The sequence below is a fragment of the Phycodurus eques genome, chromosome 9 (genome assembly GCF_024500275.1).
Source record: "Phycodurus eques isolate BA_2022a chromosome 9, UOR_Pequ_1.1, whole genome shotgun sequence".
Lineage (NCBI taxonomy): Eukaryota > Metazoa > Chordata > Actinopteri > Syngnathiformes > Syngnathidae > Phycodurus > Phycodurus eques.
The window spans coordinates 8,060,154-8,083,295 of record NC_084533.1 but is presented as its reverse complement, the minus strand read 5'-3'; the positions used below and the strand labels follow the sequence as shown (position 1 = coordinate 8,083,295).

The 23,142-nt window shown below is 40.9% G+C and overlaps 1 protein-coding gene across 5 annotated transcripts in view; it reads left to right on the top strand.

Moving 5' to 3' along the window:
• Positions 1–2,140: 2,140 nt before the first annotated feature.
• Positions 2,141–23,142, top strand: part of scyl1 (SCY1-like, kinase-like 1) — a 52,162-nt gene continuing 31,160 nt past the window's right edge. For 4 of the 5 annotated variants that reach the window (XM_061685235.1, XM_061685234.1, XM_061685233.1 and 1 more), the window contains exons 1-12: positions 2,141–2,321; positions 6,341–6,481; positions 9,393–9,500; positions 9,614–9,840; positions 10,001–10,091; positions 11,650–11,805; positions 12,031–12,189; positions 14,442–14,549; positions 15,009–15,122; positions 15,214–15,369; positions 19,239–19,427; positions 19,537–19,612. In XM_061685235.1, the coding sequence (XP_061541219.1) occupies positions 2,214–2,321; positions 6,341–6,481; positions 9,393–9,500; positions 9,614–9,840; positions 10,001–10,091; positions 11,650–11,805; positions 12,031–12,189; positions 14,442–14,549; positions 15,009–15,122; positions 15,214–15,369; positions 19,239–19,427; positions 19,537–19,612 (1,633 nt within the window). In that variant the 5' untranslated portion in view covers positions 2,141–2,213. Of the gene's footprint in view, positions 2,322–6,340; positions 6,482–9,367; positions 9,501–9,613; positions 9,841–10,000; positions 10,092–11,649; positions 11,806–12,030; positions 12,190–14,441; positions 14,550–15,008; positions 15,123–15,213; positions 15,370–19,238; positions 19,428–19,536; positions 19,613–23,142 lie in introns of those variants that run through there. The other variant, XM_061685237.1, reaches the window with a different exon arrangement.

Sequence of the window (23,142 nt, the reverse complement as noted above, 5' to 3'; positions counted from 1 at the left end):
GTAATTTCCAACCTTTATGGAGCCAAGGCACATATTTTACAATTGAAAAATCTCACGGCACACCAACAAATAAAAATGTCACAAAAAGTATGTACTTCCTGCCATCTAATAGAAGAGCATTTATTTGTTCTGTCACTCTGCCTCAAAACCACGGGGATCACCGGTGAAACCGCGGCGCATGTGTATTTCAAACTCCTCGCTTCTTCATGTAATTTTAATCATTCAAACTGCCCCTGAAAGCTGTGAAACTAATAAATATATCTATTATTATGGTGCTAAAAGGGATAAATAGATGAACAAAGATAAATTATTTCTGTAAATAAATTTCTTTTTGAGCAATTAAGTAAAATTTAATAAATTCCCACAGCACACCTGAAAAGTGCTCATGGCAAACTAATGTGCCACGGCACACTGATTGGGAATCACTGCCTTAGTGTATATAGAACAAAATATGTTTTTCATAGTTTACTTTCATTTGGCTCTGCACTTTTTTGGCCTAAGAGGATGGAAATGTAAGAGTAGAACATAAGAGGTTAAGCTGCTTAAACTTACCCCCCACCCCCTTACTGAGATTGATACAGTAGTTTCACTCATGTACTCATGTAATTGATTGAATATTATTAGCCTTTTGTGTTAACTGTGAAATGAATACGGTATGGTTATTTTTTCACTTAGCTTATTCTCCAAGAGCAGAGGAGATCACAAAGTGCTTGGCAGAAACGATCGTGGAAGTCCTGCAACCTCTTTCCATGGCATCGGACAAGTTGCACTGATGCCCTAATTGAAATGCACAGGTACTCAGAGGAAAGGCCAGTTCCTCTGGATCAGGATCCACTACTTCAGTGAAAAAATAATCAACGAACATTCCCCTCTCTGAGCAAATTTGTCCAAAAAAAATACCTGGCAATGGATGCAACATCAGTGCCAGGCGAGATGATGTTTTTCAAAAGCTGTGCAGTTAGTAAGTCTCATGCAAAGTGCGTTAAAAACAAAAAATGTCAACATGATACTGTTGAACAGAAACCTGTAACCAAAACCTTTGCTCTCCACAGGGTGGCTTCTTTTTTAGCTAAAGGCTTTGTGGATTGTTTAGTTGTTTACACTGTATTGTATTATTATTATTAAAAACATTTTTTTACCAGTTTCTGTTTGTTTTGTTCAAAAACAGAAAAAAATGCACTGAAGGGTAGAAATGTTTTATTTTTGTATTGGATTCCCTGAACACACATTGGACTTAAAATAATTGGTTTTAAATGTTTTATAACATTTGTTGTGGAGTTAAAACAAAATCCAGAAAAGAAGTGCAATGAAGGGAGAATAATTTTTTTTAACAGCAGCTTCTGAAAAAGTACCTGGAAAAAAATTATTTGGTTTCCGGTGATCAGTTGTGTGTGATCACTGTGCAGTGTTTTTATTCCCCCACCCCTCCAAAAAAAACAATCATCCAGACATGACAATGTATGGGGAACAATTGTTTTGTTACTGTTCGATTGCTTCTGAAAGAAAATATTTGGATGATAAAATATTTTCTATTTAACAATAAACTTTGTCCTAATCCTGTCTAGTTTTCATTATTATTTTTCTTTAATAAAAAAGAAAAATATACGTCATGAAAAATTACTTTTAGATTTTCAATGATGCATATACCTTAATATTTTACAATGATCAGTATTGGCGATACTCGCCCTGCATTTACTTGGTATCGGATGGATACCAAAATATGCAGTTTTACACACCATATTGACATGGTAGAATGCAATATTGGGGATAAATGCAAATTATTGAAACAATAATAATGAAAACCAGTGTTTTCCACCATTGATATATATTTATATTTAGAGAGCAAAACCAATGATGAAGGTGCATTTTATTTCAATTTAATTACAAATATGTCTTTTTGAAATTTAGTCTGCCTTGGTGATATCTGGGCCGAGCACCCCCCTCCCCTCCCGCCCCCCAAACAATCTAATTAATTACGACTTAAATATACATTTTAAATGCTTTTTGTGTTCATTTGAGAAGGAAGACCACAGTCAATGATAAAATGTTGTCAGAATAATCATAATATGGATTTGGATATGGATTTTATGTAACGGAACAAATATTCCATGCCGTGTTTCCCCGGAAGCATTTACCCCCCGTTCCGTTTCCAAGCTAGCTGTAGTTCTGTAATGAGTATGATTGTTTGATGAGGAGTGAGGTGGAACGAGGAGATGTGGTCCTTTTTCGCCAGGGATCCAGTCAAAGACTTCGCTTATGAAATTATTCCAGACAGCCAGGAGAAGTCTGGAATATGGTCGCTCCACCGGGGGAAGCGAAAGGTAAAAAGACACAAACCTATTGATCCTTAACTAGTTTAGGCCTGTTGACATAAAATCGGCCTAAAATCACTGCATTTGTTCGATATATGATGTTCGTAAACGATGCATAGGCTCGCTATTTCGGATAATTGTTTATAAATTCCACTTTGAACGACATCCATCTTCACTTTAACCAGCTCTGATAGAAACTACAGCGTACTCCGCTACACGTCTTTGTCGCCACGTCATCCAGTGTTAGCCGCAACAAAAAACACGACTCATACATCAAACTTGCTACCATTTTCAATTAAGGTTTGTTTGTTGTAAGCGTATCGCTCCTTACAACCCCAACTGTCCCGTTTCTAATCGCCAAGCTTGGCAGCGTGTGCTGTCAGTGTCCGCCTCAATGTCCTGTTATCTTCGTCGCCTATCACGTGACCTCATAAAGATAATCAACAACTACACAAGTTAAACGAATTTCAGCCTTGGGAGTGGGAAATTTTAGGATGAAGCTGAAATTCACTAAAGCATGTCCTTTTACAGGTGAACTTAAATCGACCTTCTCTTAATTTCTGAATGCACATGTCCAACTGTTTAATGTTGAAGTACTTTTTTGCACAAATTGGCTGTTCTCAAACAAGCAGCAGAATGGGACAATTCCCAACAGATGTTTGATCCATGAATCGAACAATATATTACCTGGTTCAGTTAAAATTGGAATTATAACAGTCCTCTTCAAGGTGCGAGACTGCGACCAAAATGGTCGCATATGCGACCTTTTTTGAGCTTGTGTGTTTAAAAATGGTATCTTGTCGCATTTGCACGAGTGCATGGTTCAATGGTTGAAAGTCGCCTTTTTTTTCAACTGCAATCTCCTTGAGAGAGAGCGAGTGCTGTGACTTCGTCTCAATCATTGTTATGAGTTCCATTTGAGTTAAAAGGGAAGCGCTGGAATATGATTGGCTGCATACTGCAACATAATTGACTATTTCTTCCAGATAGGGCAGGCTATTATCAACAGCACTGACAGGCTGGTACGCGGTTGTGTCTTGCCATGTCCACTACGTACCTATATTGATGCTACCCCGGCTGCTCCTTATTCATTTTAAATGACAAGTGTGACCTGTCAACGCATCTGGACTGCTGGTGAGCAAGTTTGCTCCCCCACACCTCCCTTGTAATGTCCGGCAAGCCGGTAAAGCTCTAGTCACCTACATCTTTTCTTTTTACACACATTATCAATGCTGCTACATATGTCACTAGAGTAAAACCTAAAGTTGTTTCCCGAGTGATGTCACGTATGATCGTCTCAAAATTACGAGGGTGTGTGCGTGTTTATGATTTGGTGCGTGTGTGTATATGTGTATGTGGAGGGGGTGAACTATACCGCTACTACAAAGATTGCCTGCTTAATTTGTATGTTGTTTTCATTTTACTCATTATTACAAACACAGTCATGTGCAAAGGTTTTAATAACTTTGACGCTAGAACAGCTCACAAATCTCTATCTATCTAAGTCAATCTAAACAAACCCTGTTTATAGCATAGACATGAAGCTACTGTATGTGCAAAGTTAACTCATTCACTGCCAGCTGTTTCCTGAGCAGGAAACCCCGAGACTGCCAGGCATTTTGGACAATTTCACTCATTTTTCAAGCCCCACAGAATATTGTGTACTATGACTATGTAAACAGCAAAACCATCAAAAGAAAGATCGGACTCTCTTATTTTGTCAGAAAAAAAGTTTCTCTAGCTTATAACAATCTTTAGTAATCAGCTGTCAAATATAGGCTGAGGAAAAAAAACTGAGAAAGCAGCCTTTTTGTGAAAGCCGACAGATCAAGCAGAACAATGATTGACGCCAATATTTTTGTTCTTTTGTGAAAATCTCAAACATCTGAACCTAAAACAACACTGAGAAAGTACTTTTGACAGAAAAATAATTTACAACTGTAGAGAATTTTACATTAGACAAAAAGACATGCATTGGCCTCCCACACTGGTACCTTTTTCCTCCAAATTCTCCTCCTCTACCGTTTGCTCAATAGTCCGGGTTTTTATTACCTTGCGCATAAAATCTAGCAAAGTTAGTGAGAAAGCGCTCATTCTGTCGTCTACGAGCGGTTTTTGAGCAAAAGTTCATTTTCATTCAAGAGTGCCAGGTTGTGTTAGGTACTTCCAGGACAAACCCGTCTGAACATGCTATATACAGTATGAGCCTCTATATGTCGGGGAACAAATGCCATATTGGCAACCTTTTCAGTGCTGCTGCCATTCCTGTTTACATGGGCAAGGTGCGTTCAGTGATGCTCCGTAAATGGGAGCGGCTATTCTTTGTTTAGAAAATCATAATTCGTATCAGAATTTTTTTAAGTAAAATCCTGTTTGTTAACACTGTCGTAATATGGAATTTATTTTGTTTTGTAATGTAAGACTAGATTAGTTGAAATATTTTGTTAATATAGTCCGCAAGATCTGCAAGGATTGCAGTTATCAATGTCCTTCACCATCGTTGCTGTCATACTGTGTTGCGTGTTTTTGTTTGCACATTAAGGACAAAAGTCTTGTTTTTGTTTTAATTGCTCATTTAAACAAAGTCTAACAAAGTTTTTCCTCATGTTTTTGAGATTATAGCGTGTAAACTGCATCTGGCTACTAGTGTGGACTGAATGGGTGGCAACAATGGGGAAATGAAATGCCAGCATTTTGAGGGTAATAGCCCATCACCAACATACATTATTGAAAAACAAACAAACTATGAAGTAGTTCATTTTTGAACAGTGAACTTCGTTCGAAATTTTGAATTATGAACTATGAACTATTTCATTTTTGAAACTGTGAACTGAACGTTGAACTAGTTCTTGTAGAACCATTTAGCAATTATATCGTGACTTACAGGTTCTTTTGCTCAGTGTGAATGTGTGCTTTTGCTCAGTGTAGTCACTGTGTAACATATGGTCAGTATAGTATACTACAGTATACTACCATCTGATAATCTGTAAGTGGAAAAACCTTGAGTCAAGTAGGTGAAAAACATGGCAAATGTGGCCAGAGAGGAACAAGAGTAAAATTGGGTCATGTCCCCAAACAGAGAAGGGTTTTGGTGAAGTCACATGAAGGAAATATTTGTTCTCTCGAGTTTTCTTCATTTTAGTTTGAACGTATTGAACACTCCCAAAATGTAGTACAAACAATATTTGTCTTATTCCTAGTCAGCTGGTCAAAGTTCATAAATGCACAGCCATGAACCAAATGTATTAATGTGACAAAATGCTAGAATGCTAGCTGATTAGGTGAAGATACACAAAGGCTACAATGTGAATTTAACAAATAAAAACTGTTTATTGTATAAAGAAGGAAGCCAATTAGGCCTACATTAAGTGAAAGGTCTTATTTTCTGTTTTGTATGAATTGTTCTTTAACCAAGAAAATATATAGTTTATCCAGATACTCAATTGTTCGATAGACTTTTCAGTAGAATACTCGAGTACTAAAATATTTAGCTGCAGCCCTAAATTCAATTCCCCCGTTAGATTGTCGTATTTTTATCATGTAATAAAACCCTTGCATCGGGTCCCTGTGTGATTAACCTGCAAAAAAATTGCTCCTAAAAATTAGAAAGTTGCTCCTGAAATGGAGAAATGATTAGCACAACTGCTCCTCAAATGGAATGCTTAATGGCTAAGCTAGTGTCACTGAGTATCGTCAGAAAGTTGTAACAGAGATGCAGAGAGACTGGAAGAATCACAGAAAGGCATTGACGTGGACAGCCTTAGAAATGTATTGGTCGATTAATGGATCAAACACCCGTTGTGAATTTTGCTGTTCAGCTCCTTGTTTGAGAACAGCAAGTTGTTCAAAAAGTACTGAAACATTATACAGCTGGGCGTGCATTAAAAAGTTCAGAGGTCAAATTACTCTAACGTCACCTTGTCGAGGTTATAGTGCATTTTAGGTTCATCCTAAATTTCATCCAAAAGCCAAATATCGCTCACTTTTTTTGAGTAGTGTATGAGTACTTAATTTAACACCATCCTCAGTCCAACGCAGAGCCGGTGTCGGTGTTCGTGCATGAGGTGGCTCAGGGATTGGAGCAGCAGACTCAGCTGGCAAAGGCAGCCTTCAAGCGGATGAAGACCCTTCGCCACCCCAACATCCTGGCCTACGTTGATGGCTTGGAGGTGCGTGTAAACAGTTTTTTTGTGAGGGTCGATTTGGAAGCCCTCCATCTTCGGCAGATGCGGTAGCAATCGGGTGAAATGATGCAAAAATGCCATGTAATCCACCATGGGGCTGTGTCATCTCTTTTAAATACTCCAGTGGTACCTTGACTTCGGAATTTAATTTGTTTCATAATCAAGCTTCAGGACTGTGAAAAGTCTGTGGAGCCGCGGAATTCCGCGGGTTTTCCGTGTATAGAAATTATGTGTGTAAATCGTGCAAATTTGCAAAAAAGAATTCTGGGGGGGTTAGCATAGTACTAGTGACCCTCATATTTACATGATTGAAGATGGTAGGCAAGGTACAAATCTTCCGCCATTTGTATTTTATCGGTGCGATCTTTATCCACAATTCATTGTATGCTATCAAGTTTTTACATTATGTCGGTGTTACGGAGGGACATAGTACAGAAGGGGGACGGCGATACCGACATTGTACAGAAGCTTGATAAAGATAACGGGATCAAGAATCCGTGGAATTGGCGCTGGCTGGAATTAAAAGTCGGAAATGAATAACTTCACGAAAATATTAGAAAGATTAAAGAACCTGGGAAGGCATACTGCATCTTGTGTCATCAGGATGTGAAGTATGGATCTGGAGGGAGAACGCGCTTGGTAGATCACGTTAACTGAAAGAAGCACGCATAGTTGGTTAAAACGAAGCAGTAAAATTATAGATTTGAAGGTATTTTGCGGACACATTTCACACACATTTTACTTACTAATGTAGTTAACATTAGAATGTTTAACTTTTATTTTTCATTTATGTAATGCATGTATGGCGGCATAGTGGACGACTGGTTAGCACATCTGCCTCACAGTTCTGAGGACCGGGGTTCAAATCCTGACCCCGCCTGTGTGGAGTTTGCATGTTCTCCCCGTGCCTGCGTGGGTTTTCTCCGGGTACTCTGGTTTCCTCCCACATCCCAAAAACATGCATGGTAGGTTGATTGAAGACTCTAAATTGCCCGTAGGTGTGAATGTGTGCCTGCGACCCTAGTGAGGATAAGCGGAACGGAAGATGAATGAATGAATAATGCATGTATGTAATTTTATTTTTTATATATAGGTGTGTGTACCTATATGTACCTATAATCTATGAAAGTTATATATATATATATATATATATATATATATGTGTGTGTATATATATATATATATATATATATGCAATGTATGATTATTTATTCTACTTTTCAATACTATGTTTAATATTATTGACAATTAAGTTAATTGGTGCGGCACGGTGACCGACTGTTTAGAGCGTCAGCCTCACAGTTCTGAGGACCCGGGTTCAATCCCCGGCCCCGACTGTTTGGAGTTTGCATGTTCTCCCCGTGCCTGCGTGGGTTTTCTCCGGGCACTCCGGTTTCCTCCCACATCCCAAAAACATGCATAAATTGGAGACTCTAAATTGCCTGTAGGTGTGCATGTGAGTGTGAATGGTTGTCTGTTTGTATGTGCCCTGCGATTGGCTGGCAACCAGTTCAGGGTGTACCCCGCCTCCTGCCCGATGACAGCTTGGATAGGCTCCAGTACGCCCGCGACCCTAGTGAGGATAAGCGGCTCAGAAAATGGATGGATGGAAGTTAATTGGTTTTAAAAAGGATGTAGTTGAATTATTATGCTGTAATACCATTATCAGCGGCATTAAAAACGACATCTCGATACTATTGTTTATTGTGAGTTTCTGTGAAAATATAACGTCTTTAAAAAATTTTTTTATAGCGACAGGCCTAGGTGAGAGGCCTAGTAGAGACCTATCAGATTTAGAGGTAGATTTAACTAGCCATGAACCACGGATGATGAGATAAAAAGAACGACTGACAACTTCTTGCTGGAGAATTCATTAGATTCATTAGAAGGTCTTAACCAACGGTCTGACATGGAGCACTTTAAGCACCATCACTTTTCAGTAAGTTACCCACCTTGTGGAATTGTGCTTCAAATAAAGAGCTTTGTTGATTAAATCATTTGCCAGTCAACATTGCCTATAAAGACAGGCAGCATTTTATATTTTCAAAGTGAACCTGTAAAACTGCGGTGTTGAATGCAATGCGGGTGAAAATTTGTGTGCACCTAACTTTTGTGCTGGTGCACCCAAGAAAAAGAGTTAAGGGCACTAGTGCAATCGCTCCCAAAAGTTAGTCTGGAGCCCTGCACTTCTTCGAGTTCTTTTTTACATCATTGAGCGTTCTGCGCTATGCTCTTGCAGTCATCTTTACAGGGTGGTCATTCCTTGGAAGATAAGCAACAGTACTGAACTTTCTCCATTTATATAGAATTTGTCTAACTGTGGACTGATGAGCATCAAGAATCTTAGAGACACTTTTGTAACCTTTTCCAGATTTATACAAGTCAACAATTCTCAATTGTAGCTCTTCTGAGAGTTCTGTTGAGCGAGGCATGGTACACATCAGGCAATGCCTCTTGACAAGATACAAATCTAACCTGGTGTGTGTTTTCGAGTGGCCAGAGGAGTATTAAGCCACATCTCCAATCTTGTCTCTTGTGAATGGATTCCAAGTTGACTCTGATTAGATCGTTGAGAATCCATAGCCTAGAGGTTCACTTACCTTTTACTCCCTGTCCTGTGAATGTTTGCATTTTCAATACAAATATGAAAACATAATTGTGGTGGTATTAGTTTAAACATTTTATGACAAATTTATGCAGAAATTTAGGAAATTCCAATGGGTTCTTTGCTTTTTCCTCACACATTTGTTGTGAGACTGTACACTCAAAGAGCCGTACAACTTTTAAAATTCATTTGATCTGGTTGGAAATATCGTGGGTTTTCTTTAAATGTGGTTTTTATCTGGGTGTTTTCATTGTGATTTGTGTCAGTTGTCACCTGGCAATCTCGTTCCAGACGGAGAAGAGCCTGTACCTGGTAACTGAACAGGTGACTCCCTTGGCCATTCACTTGAAGGGTGGTCCTAGTGAACTGGAGGTTTCCTGGGGTTTGCATCAGATAGTGGTGAGACACATCTTTTTTTAATGTTATATGGTAGTGTCTATTCACCCTTGTTGTTTTTTTTAACCACTCTTCCTCAAGCACACTAACTTGGACTTGTTTTTTTTTTCTTCCAGAAAGCTCTGAGTTTCTTAGTAAATGATTGCCACCTGCTCCATAACAACTTGGGTGTGTGGGCCATCTTTGTTGATCGAGCTGGAGAGTGGAAGCTGGGGTCCCTCGACCATGTTGCCCCGGAACAGGGTGACCCAAGCGGGGCCTTGCTTCCTGATCCGAAGGCTGTTTACCCAGGCATGGAGAAGTACGACCCGCCAGAGATGCCCAATTGCAGCGGAGAGAAATGGTGAGAAACTCTCGGAACGAACATGTTTGCAGTTCCTGTCAGAGATACCATCTCAACTACAACAGGCAATGAATTTAAGAAACATGAAATACTGCAAATATTTCCACTTTTCTAAAGAGATTTTTTATTTTATTTTCATTTTTTTTTTTTTTTTTTACAGGGCTGGGGAGGTGTGGCGGTTAGGCTGTCTGATCTGGGAAGTGTTTAACGGGCCACTTGCCCGAACAGCCTCACTTCGTTCACTAGGGAAGGTTAGTCACTCGAACACTTCTTCTTTCATTTTTCATTATTAATAATAATAATGTTTATTTATAGAGTGGCGGCACGGTGGCCCAACTGGTTAGAGCGTATGCCTCACAGTTCTGAGGTCCGGGGTTCAGTCCCTGGCCCCACCTGTGCGGAGTTTGCATGTTCTCCCCGTGCCTGCGTGGGTTTTCTCCGGGCACTCCGGTTTCCTCCCACATCCCAAAAACATGCATGGTAGGTTGATTGACAACTCTAAATTGCCCATAGGTGTGAATGTGAGTGCGAATGGTTGTTTGTTTATATGTGCCCTGCGATTGGCTGGCAACCAGTTCAGGGTGTACCCCCGCCTCCTGCCCGATGATAGCTGGGATAGGCTCCAGCATTCCCGTGACCCCTGTGAGGATAAGCGGCTCAGAAAATGGATGGATGGATGGATATTTATAGAGCACTTTCAGTCAAAGTGCTGTACAGATAAGTAAAAAGCAAGTCCAGGTAGAATATCAACTAAAAAATATTTCATAAGACAAAATATAGTGATCTGTGAAGTGATATTTAATGATGCGTCAATCAGTCCATGTCCAAAATCAATCAAATTTTATTTATACAGCACTTTTTATACATTGAAAATGCAACACAAATTGCTTTAGAGAGATAAAAACAGTTCACAAAGAAGTGAACCTTGCCCCATCTTTGCTTGTGAATGACTGAGCAATTCAGGGAAGCTCCTTTTATACCCAATCATGGCACCCACCTGTTCCCAATTAGCCTGTTCACCTGTGAAATGTTCCAAACAGGTGTTTGATGAGCATTCCTCAACGTTCTCAGTCTCTTTTGCCACCTGACCCAGCTTTTTTGGAACGTGTTGCAGCCATAAAATTCTAAGTTAATGATTATTTGCTAAAAACAATGAAGTTTATCAGTTTGAACATTAAATATCTTGTCTTTGTAGTGTATTCAATTAAATATAGGTGGAACATGATTTGCAAATCATTGTATTCTGTTTTTACTTATGTTTAACACAACGTCCCAATTTTACTGGTATTGGGGGTTGCATATAGACAGGTTTGTGGCTTTCCTAATCAAGTCCAGTCAATATAATCAAACACAGCTGGACTCCAATGAAGGTGTAGAACCATCTCAGGGATGATCAGAAGAAATGGACAGCATATATATGAGTGTCACAGCAAAGGGTCTGAATTCTTGGCTGTGTGATATTTCAGGTTTTTTTTAATAAATCTCCAAAAATTCCAACAATTCCGTTTTTTTCTGTCAATATGTCTGTCTGGGTGCTGTGTGTACATTAATGAGGAAAAAAAAAAAACTTAAATTATTTTAACAAATAGCTGCAATGCAACAAAGAGTAAAAAATTTAAGGGGGTCAGAATACTTTCCATACCCACTGTAAGTGGGCGACATACATGCATCATTGCTTTCATTTACAGTTAAAATGGTAAACGCGTCAATATTGTCGGACACATGCAGTGTGACAGGCAAAATATGACGCAGTCCACCTCTGTTACGAGTGTGCTTCAGTTTGCTGGATGGTCATCTCTGTGCCCACAGATCCCCAAGGCCCTGGTTCCTCATTACTGTGAGCTGGTCGGCGCCAATCCACGGGCTCGGCCCAATCCAGGCTGCTTCCTTCAGAACTGCCGACGTCCCGGAGGGTTCCTCAGTAACAGCTTTGTGGAGAGCAACCTCTTCCTGGAGGAGATTCAGGTCCATTTTCTCACATAAAACCATGCCATTCATGTAGAACAGTGATTTTTCTTGACATCAAAGTCTGTAGTTTTGCATCATGACTTTGGGATGTATGAATTGAGACATACCAGCTCCACAAATTCACAGCAATCCATCTTCAGTTTATGATCATCTTTTCAGATTAAGGGTTACTGTAATGGATTAGCTTTAACTTTTGGAATAACACCAGCAATAACTCCTCAGATCAAGGAACCAGCCGAGAAGCAGCAATTCTTCCAGGATCTGAGTGACAACCTGGACTCTTTCCCAGAGGACTTCTGTAAACACAAGGTCCTGCCTCAACTGCTCACCGCCTTCGAGTTTGGGAATGCCGGCGCTGTAGTCCTCACTCCACTTTTCAAGGTCAGTCCTTTATCGCTTTCAAATATCTGTAAATACCAGAGCACCTCAAATACCTCTCAAAAAGTCAAATGCTGTATTTCCTCAAACATTGGCATCCTTTGAACTACAGTGTGGGCCTTAATTAATAGCTGGCTGCTTATAAAAAAATAAATGCCACACTTTGAATAGAAGCTTCTGTTTCTGCTCTTGTGAAAAGTAGGTCTGTAGTTGCCTTTTACAATGACAGATAACAGATATGTGTTATGTCGGCTTTACACGATCAGGGACCGATCAGCGAGTTTAAAAAAAAAAAAAAAAAAAAACAATAACCGATCACTGATCCGATCTCAAGATGGAGCAATGTGTCTATTTAAATGACTTGTTCATTTAAGGTATGTACTTGTGTTCTGTTTACTGAGTTTCTTCAAAAATACCTTGTCAGGTCATGTAATCTAATCCGCCAGGTCAAACCAACATTACAAGATGACAGAAATAACGGGTGCTAACTTATTGTAATTAAATTATTTCACACACAGAAAATGGATGGATGGACACACTGAAACTTTAGAGCATGATTCGACAGAACGCCAGTACAAACATTAGTGTTAGCATTAGCTTGCTAGGCTACATTACGTTTTGTTGCCTGCTTGCAAGCCGTATCATATTAAAAGTACGTGAACATACCTCAAGCAAACCTTGAATTAAAGTCCTCCCCTGAGCACCGGTGACAACCAGCACACGTTTCATCCCATTTTGTTCTTCTAATACACAACGCGATCGATTGTTGTTTTCGTGCCCGTAGTAACGTGTGTATCCGGTCGTGTTTGCGTTGACAAGATAAAGCCCAGTGATCATAAAAGATAGGATGCGGTGGTATCCGAATACAAGATTTTATTGCAGTAGTCTGGCATAGTGCAATTGTGAAAGACCAAATTTGTCTTGTAGTCTGATCCAGGCATTATGTGTTGTCTGTCCCACACACCGACGTTTATAAAAAAAAAATAATTTTATTGGCTGTCAAATATTTACAGTACTGCATCAAAAGACACGCGACAAGGATAAAAATGAACCAGCTTTCGGATTCAAATATACTGTACACGATGGCGACGCGGAGTAAATGTCTTGTGCAGCCGATCGATGACGTCATTGATCAGATTGGCGAATTATGACATTTCAGCCGATCAACATAAAATGATAATTACAGGCATATACCGATCAGATCGGTGTAAAGTCTATTGTTGTGTGTTGCAGATTGTTTTGCCACAATACACAGCTTGGAGTGTGCTGAAGTTTACAGTCAAAACCTAGTGTTCCACCAAGTATTTTGACATAAGTGGCACATTTGACATCATAAATGGCAAGTTTTTTTTAGTACCGGTACTTCCAAAAACAAAAAAAAAGGTACAGGACAGCGCTCATATGGTGTCTTAAAGGCTGTTACACAAAAAGCCGACAGCCAATGACTTCCTGTCTCCAGAAAAGTCAGAAAATGTATGCAAGTGTAATGTGAGGGATGAGGGTTCTGTGCGTGCGTGAAACTGACTGGCTCCTGCCTCCTGCGGACACGTTAGCACGGGTTAGCGTTACCCATCGGGACATAACCTCAGAGTCCGCAGCTCATGAGGCTCTATGAGCAAAGTCAGTGTTCTATGTAGTGGATTTTCCTGGTCTGTTAGGCAAACTCGAGAGTCAGTGTAACCAGCAAGAGATTGATAACCAAGATAGCATGAGACGACTTGGCATGGGTGCGTGCCGCACGGAAGCCCAGCTTGGAGCGCTTCAACCCGAATACAGGCTCCACTCGTTGTTGGAGACCACTCCTGAAAGTTCGAGAAGAATAAAAAGCTATCCCAATGCAAAAGGAAAACCACTTACTATCCAAGTAAAACCAAAAGGTCAACTTTTTGAGTGTTGTGGCTCTGTAAGCAATGAAAATCAGAAATGGCTGTCCACTGAGTGGGTGCACATTTATGGTTTATCATGGGAGAAATCTAGTGATGCACCGAAATTTCGCCGGCCAAAAATAGCCCAAAATTGCATTTTCAGTTTCTAAAGACGTCTGTCACCACAATAAAACGGCTGAAATAATACGTTACTTGTTGTTGCTAACTCATAGCTTTGCCACGGTATTAACCTAAAACACTGGTTGGTGATTAATACAAATAATCCTCTAAAATGAATTTTTGCTAATAATTCTGCACAGAGTGTAGTCTGGAATGCATTGATGATTAGAACATATTTGGAAGAGATGTTTGATCTCAAGTGTCCACCAGGTGGGGAAGTTCCTGTCTGCTGAAGAATACCAACAGAAGATCATCCCTGTCATCGTGAAGATGTTTTCCTCCACAGACAGGGCTATGAGGATACGACTGCTCCAGCAGGTATTTAATGCATGTCAAGTGTACAATGGAAAACATGTAACATGTGACATGTCTGCACATATTCCTTCCGGTGATGGTTGGGCAGCCACTCCAGAGAACCAACTATTAATAGACAATTCAAAAGTCGAATTTACATGATCTCCCTTTAATTCACACCAGACTCAGGTCGCACCAGCCACTTTTGCAGCATTGGGGTTATGTCATCTAATTTATAAATGTGTTATTTGCCTTGGTTCTCTGACCTAGACTATGTTGCACACGTCACCTGACCTTTGATATTTGCACATTCCATTAATACTTTTTATACTGTATATACTATAGTTTATTTAGTTTTCATCTTGTTATATTCTTTTGTAGCACCTTGAGTACCTTAAATCTAATCCTCTGTATGTGTTACGCATATTGAAGAATTGACAATAAAAGTACCTTAATATATTTTACCCTCCTCTGTGCTTCTAGATGGAGCAGTTCATTCAATATCTTAATGAAGCAGCGGTGAATTCACAGATTTTCCCTCATGTTGTTCACGGGTTTACTGACACCAACCCTGCCATCAGAGAGCAGACCGTTAAGGTATGTGCTCACTCAAAATGAAACCAAATGATTACTTTAAGGTCTACGCACATCTGTTCGATGCAGCAGCTCCCTCTTCCCCTCTGTTCAGTCTATGTTGCTGCTGGCTCCCAAACTCAACGAGTGCAACTTGAACCAAGAGCTCATGCGCCATTTTGCCAAGCTGCAGGCCAGGGATGAGCAGGGCCCAATCCGATGCAACACCACTGTCTGCCTCGGAAAGATCGCCTCCTACCTCAATGCCGGGGTAAGTCACAATAGAATATAATACAATTGAAGCGTGAACCCTCAGAACTTTTTGGAGGTTGAACAAGTTGGAATTATATCTCATATCTTCTGGAGAAGTCCTAAACTGACCAAGAATACAATATCTGAATGAAAACAGGGCTGGACAAGACACAGCTGATCTGTTTGTTTTGCATATTTTTTCATCTGTTCTTTCTGTTTACAGTAAAACCTCCCTATATATCAAGGTTCACCTGTTGCGGATTCAGTGCATCGCAGATTGTTTTTAAATCATACTTGCATTTGTGATCATTTGCCATATCATGGGATTTCTTTACATATTTTTTTAATAGTCATGTTAAAATAAGCATGTTCGAGACTAAAACATGAAAAGAGCTCAGTTGTGCTGATAGTTGAGATTTCCAAGTGTCTTTGAATGGATCGCTTCTTGCTGCGTGCAGGCAAGCAGAGTGAGAGTTTGTTGACGGTGGGAGGTAGCATTACCAGCTATCTAGCAGTAAAGATGAGACTTCTCAACCTGTTTTAAAACCCCACACACACAGTAAAAAAATCGGCCATTTAACAGTTTTGGTTGTCATATGCTTTCCCATGGGTTCACCACCTGTGGGAGGGGCCATAGGCGTCGGGGGCAGTGCGAGCTGGGCGGTGGACGAAGGCGGTGGGCGAAGGCAAGGAACTTGGCGATCCAATCCCCGGCTACAGAAGCTGGCTCTAGGGATGTGGAATCTCACCGCTCTGGCAGGGAAGGTGCCCGAGCTTGTGTGTGAGGTCGAGAAGTTCCGACTCGATATAGTCTGGTTCGTCTCCACACACGGCTTGGGCTCTGGTACCAGTCCTCTTGAGAGGGGTTGGACTCTCTTCCACTCTGGAGTTGCCCACGGTGAGAGGCTCCGAGCAGGTGTGGGTATACTTATTGTCCCCCGGCTCAGCGCCTTTATGTTGGGGTTCACCCCGGTGGACGAGAGGGTAGCCTCGCTCCGGCTTTGGGTGGGGGTACGGGTCCTGACTGTTGTTTGTGCCTATGCACCAAACAGCAGTTCAGAGTACCCACCCTTTTTGGTATCCATCCATCCATTGTCTGAGCCGCTTCTCCTCACTAGGGTCGCGGGCGTGCTGGAGCCTATCCCAGCTATCATCGGGTAGGAGGCGGGGTACATCCTGAACTGGTTGCCAGCCAATCGCAGGGCACATACAAACAAACAAACAACCATTTGCACTCAACTTCACAACTACGGCAATTTAGAGTTGTCAATTAACCTACCAAGCATGTTTTTGGGATGTGGGAGGGAACTGGAGTGCCTGGAGAAAACCCACGCAGGCACGGGGTGAATATGTAAACTCCACACAGGCTGGGCCGGGTATTGAACCCCGATCCTCAGAACTGTGAGGCTGACACTCTAACCAGTCCACCACCATGCCGCCAGACAGCAGTAAGTGTTATTTACTTTAAACTAATGCACTCAAGTACAGAAATGCTCATGCATTTTATGTTACAATTTATGTGTACAATTACAGATTGATTAAAAACAAAAGAATAGTGCTATACTGACTACAGGATAACTATGCATGAAAATAAATGATTTTGACTTGATGTCTGGCTGGACACTTATCTGCTCAATAGTACAGTGCATTTAAATAGAGGTAGACTTCACACAAATATAACTCAGTATGGCGGCACAGTGGCCGACAGGTTAGCACATCTGCCTCACAGTTCTGAGGACCTGGGTTCAAATCAAGCCTCAGCTGTGTGGAGTTTGAATGTTCTCCCCATGCCTGCGTGGGTTTTCTCCGGGCACCCCAGTTTTCTCCCACATCCCCCCCAAAAAATGTGTGGTAGAATAATTGAAGAAAGACTATTTTGTCTGTAGGTGTGAATGTGAGTACGAGTGGTTGTTTATATGTGCCCTGCGATTGGCTGGTGACCAGTTCAGGGCGTACACCGCCTCTCGCCCAGTCAGCTGGGATAGGCTCCAGCACGCCCGCGACCATAGTGAGGATAAGTGGTGTGGAAAATGAATGAATGCGTACCAAACCTACATGGCAGTAACTCATGTCAGTGTCCATGACGACACCATAAGAAAGAGACTGGGCAAAAATGGCCTGCATGGCAGAGTTTCAAGATGAAAACGACTGCTTAGCAAAACGAACATCAAGGGTCATCTCAGTTTTGCCAGAAGACATCTTGATGATCCCGAAGACTTTTTGGAAAATACTCTGTGGTCTGACGAGACAAAAGTTGAACTTTTTGGAAGGTGCATGTCCCATTACATCTGGATTAAAGGTAATACCACATTTCAGAAATAGAACATCATACCAGCAGTAGAATATGGTGGTACTCGTGTGATGGACCTGGATGTGTGATAAATGGAACCAGGAATTTTGCTCTCTACCAAAAAATGTCCAACCATCTGTTTATGACCTCAAGCTGAAATGAACTTTGGTTCTGTAGTAGGAAAATGATTCAAGACAGACCAGTAAGCCCACCTCTGAATGGCTGAGGGAAAAAAATTAAGACTTTGGAGTGGCCTGGTCAAAGTCCTGACCTGAATCCTATTGAGATGCTGTGGCATGACCTTAAAGCAGTGCTTCTCAAATAGTGGGGGGTCGCTTTGCGATGCCGGGGGGGGGGTGTGAGACCCTGAAGAACATGATTTGCTGGACTAGAATAGGGCCAAAATTCCTCCACGGAGATGTAAGGTTTAGGTTTACGGGGCAATCACTTTTTTCACGCGGAGCCATGTACAATTCTAATGAAGTTGAGACGTTGATAAACATAAATAAAAGCAGAATACAATTATTTGCAAATCATGTTCAACCTATATTTAATTGAATACACTACAAAGACAATATATTTAATGTTCAAACTGATAAACTTTATTGTTTTTTAGCAAATAATCATTGTCATCAGTTCCCAAACGTTTATTTAATGTTTTTAAAAGAAAAAGTGATGTAACACAGTAGTAAACATGACCCTGTCCCAGCTTTTTTGGAATGTGTTGCAGCCATAAAATTCTAAGTTAATGATTATTTACTAAAAACAATAAAGTTTTTCAGTTTGAACATTAAATAACTTGTCTTTGTAGTGTATTCAATTACATATAGGTTGAAGATGATTTGCAAATCATTGTATTCTGTTTTTATTTGTTTAACACAACGTCCCAACTTCATTGGAATTGGGGTTTTTGGTTTGGATTTTTTCTCCCTTAATAATCAAAACCATTTAAAAACTACATTTTGTGTTTACTTGTGTTGTCTTTGACTATTTAAATTTGTTTGATGATGGGAAACATTTCAGTATGACAAACGTGCAAAAAAAAAAAATTTAGGAAGGGAGCAAACACTTTTTCACACCACTGTAAAATAAAGGCACCCCATATGTCTTGAATCATAACCTTTATTTATTTTTGGGCTATAGATGTGGATCCGTATGGGACTGCTTCCGTCACTTCGTGGTGTTTGTGATGTTTATATGACACGACAGATGTTTTTCTATAATACTATGAATCATATCACAATATGATTGCACAACACTACACTGGCAAGGGATGGAGCCAGCTATGCCTTTTGCACACGGTGCTGTAGTTGGGCAAGTTGGCTGGCCTCCAGTTGAGAAAATGCTTCTGAGACAAAGGTCTTAATATTATTGCAAGTTAGAAATGACATCTGAGCAGTAAAAGGTGCAAAATAACATTCATATAGCCTAAATAAATGAAAATAAATTTGAGTAATTTCTCCATGACTTAACAGTACCGTTAAGGGTGGAGCTTATCAATACTCAGGTCTTCAATAATTCAGTCCAGGGGCCAGTTTAATATTGGGGCTCGGTAGCCATCCCGAATAATACGTCACACCTGATGCTTATCTTCACAGACACGACAGCGAGTTCTGATTTCTGCATTCTCACGAGCCACAAAAGACCCCTTCGCAGCATCGCGTTCTGCTGGTGTGCTCGGCTTTGCTGCCACACACCACTACTATAGCCTAACAGAGGTTGCCGCCCGAATCTTGCCTGCACTTTGTGCTGTTACTGTCGACCCTGACAAGAGCGTCAGGGAGCAGGTACTCTTTCACTTTTAATGACACATAGTCAAGGCTACATCCACAATTTAGTTTCGGCTGTTGTTTGCCCTTATTTTTGTAATTTGCTTTTCTGTTGCTGCTCTGTCAGGCTTTCAAAGCTATTAAGAGTTTCATCTCCAAGCTGGAAACCGTGTCAGAAGATCCTACCAAGCTGGCTGAGATAGGTACGAAAGTCCTCCCATTTGTTTTTTCATCTTGTGACCAGATAAAGTATGAGAGGAATGTCTGTATATGACTGTACAATCTTTCATTTTGATGCAGTATAAATCTACGAAAACTTAAATATGAAACATATGGTAATGTTATATTAAAAGCTCACTGAGATTATAAGAAAGGTATGCACGTTTTCAAAATGCTAGGAAGATTTGAATCTAGCCTCATTTCATGTCCCTGCCCCCGCCGTGTGTCTGCACAAAGACATGCTCTCAGCTCACTCAATAAAAAAGAGCCAGGAAGACAGCAGCTCGTCGTGCTCGGCTGGCTGCCTCAGAGTGCTCCTTGGTCGGCCAGGTGTATGTGACGAGCCACTTCAGGAGTGAGGGTGGGACCTGTGTCCCGCTCGCCTGCGGCTCCCTCACTCGTGGTGCAGAGTGGATGCAACGTTACACAAATTGTTACCGGTTTGATGTTGTATTTTTTGGAATGTACAGTAATTTAAAAATATGAGACGTGATCAACTTACCCAATGACTTGGTGAGAACAGTGATGTGACGTATGCGGCGGTTTTCAAAGCTCAGCCATGCAACAGTCCGCAAATAGGACACCGTCATATACACATGGACAAATTGTTGGTACCCCTCTGTTACTTATTATGCATGTTTTCCATCCCTTGTTGCTCAATAGCAAACTTTCCAAGTGGACTTTCAGATTTGTGACTGTTAGATAGACAGACAAAAAGTAAGCTTGCTTATACCTTCTGTATCTCCCGTGAAAGGGCACCGACTTTGTTATTGACTGATTATTGTGACAATAGTTTTCCAAGTAGTGAAGTAGTGCTGTTAAAATGTCCTGTTTTTGCAGTAGTTCAATCACCTGCTGTGAAAAGCGAGACAACCTCCTTTCCTGCTTTCACATCCTGCCTTTCATGGCAGGCAACAACGCCGTTTTCCCCGAAAGACGCATAACCGACGTGTATGTTCCGTGAAGGCGCTAGGTAGCCGTCTAGCCATTTCCGTTAGCAACACGTAGCAACAAAAACAGCCTGGATGTAAAAGTTACCTTTGCGACAAAACTTACACTTGGTCTAGCTGTCAGTCTGGCGAGCCTTTAATACGACGGTGTAGCCCGATGACGTCACTTCGAGGCGACACACAGTGAGTGAATTAAAATTCCCATATGACTGTTCGACCTTGATTCCGTCCGTATACATTATGTATGTATGTATGTATTCAAAATACATAAATTAACATTAACACCAAAAGCTCATGTATGAAATTATGACAAAGACAAAAACTAAGGACATTTTCGCTGTAATTGTAGTTGGTTTTAGTTAGTTTTGAAAATGTGAAATGTCATTTTATTTTTTTAAATCGTTTTTATTTTGTTTACAAAAAATATTTTTCAATTTTAGTTTTAGTCATTTCGTTCATTTTTGTTTACTAAAATAACCTTGGTCTCAAGAAAGAACCCTTCAAAACTGAGACAACTAGAGCCGTTTGCTCATGAAGAGTGGGCCAAAATACCTGCTGACAGGTGCAGAAGTCTCATTGAAAGTTACAAAAATAGTTTGATTGCAGTGATTGCCTCAAAAGGTTCCGTAACAATATATTAAGTTAAGGGTACCAACCACCAGTTTTGTCCAGGCCTCTTTCATGAGTTTGTTTTTGAAAATAATTCTTTTGAACCACAATTCAAAAGCAATGCCTTGTTTTTATTGGTTAATTTTCATTAAATGTTTATGTATTATTACTTTTAAGAAGAGGGGTACCAACAATTGTGTCCATGAGTGTATCTTTACCCATGATTTGAAGTAGAAAGCTGTCCAATTCCTTCTTTTTAACTTGTTGCTAACAGGAGTTAAATAATCAAGCCAATAAACTATAATAGTCCAGGAAGGTAATGAACAGAATTTGTGACAAAGGGCAGCCTTGGCGTAGTCCAACCCTCCCTGGAACCATATTCCACTTATTGCCGGTAATGCGGACCAAACTCTGACACCAATCGTACTGGGACTGAACAGCCCGTATCTGGAGGTCCGGTACCCCATACTCTCATAGAACCCTCCACGGGACTCCCTGAGGGACACAGTCAAATGTCAAAGTCCACAAAACACATCAAGTCTGGTTGGGCGAACTCCCATGCACCCTCAATGACCCAGCTGAGTCCATAGCTAGGGCAGAAACCACACAGCTCTTCCTGAATCTGAGTTTGACTTCGTGACGCACACTCCCTCCCCAGAACTCCTGAATAGACCTTACCTGGGAGGCTGAGGAGTGTGAGCCCCCTGTGAACACACCCTCCGCTCCCCCTTCTTATAAAGGGGGACCACCACCCCAGTTTGCCAATCCAGAGGCAGTGTCCCCGATGTTCTCACGATGTTGCAGAGGCATGGCAACCAGGACAGCCCTACAACATCCAGAGCCGTAAGGAATTGCGGACGAATTTCATCCACCCGGGACCTTTGCCACCGAGCTTTTTAGCCACCTCGGTGACTTTAACCCCAGAGATAGGGGAACCCGCCTCAGAGTCCCCAGACACTGCTTCCTCCTGGGAAGGTGTGCCAATACAATTGAGGTCTTCAAAGTTTTACGTGACCTCACCAAACTCCTCCCACACCTGAGTTTTTGTTCAAATAAAGTCCTTAACTTCACAAATTTTTTTTGAAAAAAACTAACAAAATACAGATAATACGACATGTTTTGATCATATGGGTAGACGCAAAATCACGCATTGTAAAAATGCATTATACATAGGTAGAAGGGTTTTCCCGAATTTTGAGGTCAACTTTGGGGGTGCTTATTATACACGAGAAATTACGGTAATGGTTTCTGTAATTGTGGATAATAGCTCAATTGTGGATTGAAGCTGGAGGCGTTCTTTGTAACGAGCAGGAGTAGGAGCTGAAGAATATAGTCTATCGATCCTCACTATCTTCCTGGATAACTCTTCCGTTTCCCCCTTTTCTGCCTTCCTGTTGGGACTGTATTGGACAGGTGATGAACAGCGTCTGGTTATCTCCCCACATTCCGCTTAGAATTTAGGCCAAAAAGTTTTATCTTGGTCTCATCAGACCAGAGAATCTTATTTCGCACCATCTTGGAGTCCTTCAAGTGTATTATAGCATCCTTCATGCGGGCTTTCATGTATGTGTCTTGCACTGAGGAGAGGCTTCCGTCGGGCCACTCTGCCATAAAGCCCTGACTGGTGGAGGGCTGCAGTGATGGTTGACTTTCTAGAACAGGGGTGGGCAAACATTTTGGCTTAGGGGCCACATTGACTTTTAAAATTTGACAGGCGGGCCAAGCCAGGACCCCAGATGCTTACATATATAAAATAAACCAAAGAAATCCATTGTATTGTTAATACTTAACATTTACATTTAATGGGAACAGTGTTGTTTTGTTGATTACCTTTTTTGCCAGTGCATCAAAGTCTGGTGTTAGTTTTGTTGTGGCAATTCTCAGAACACATCTGAAGTGTTCATCACTCAGCTGGGATCTGTAGGATGTTTTGTTAGTGTTTATCACACTCAAAG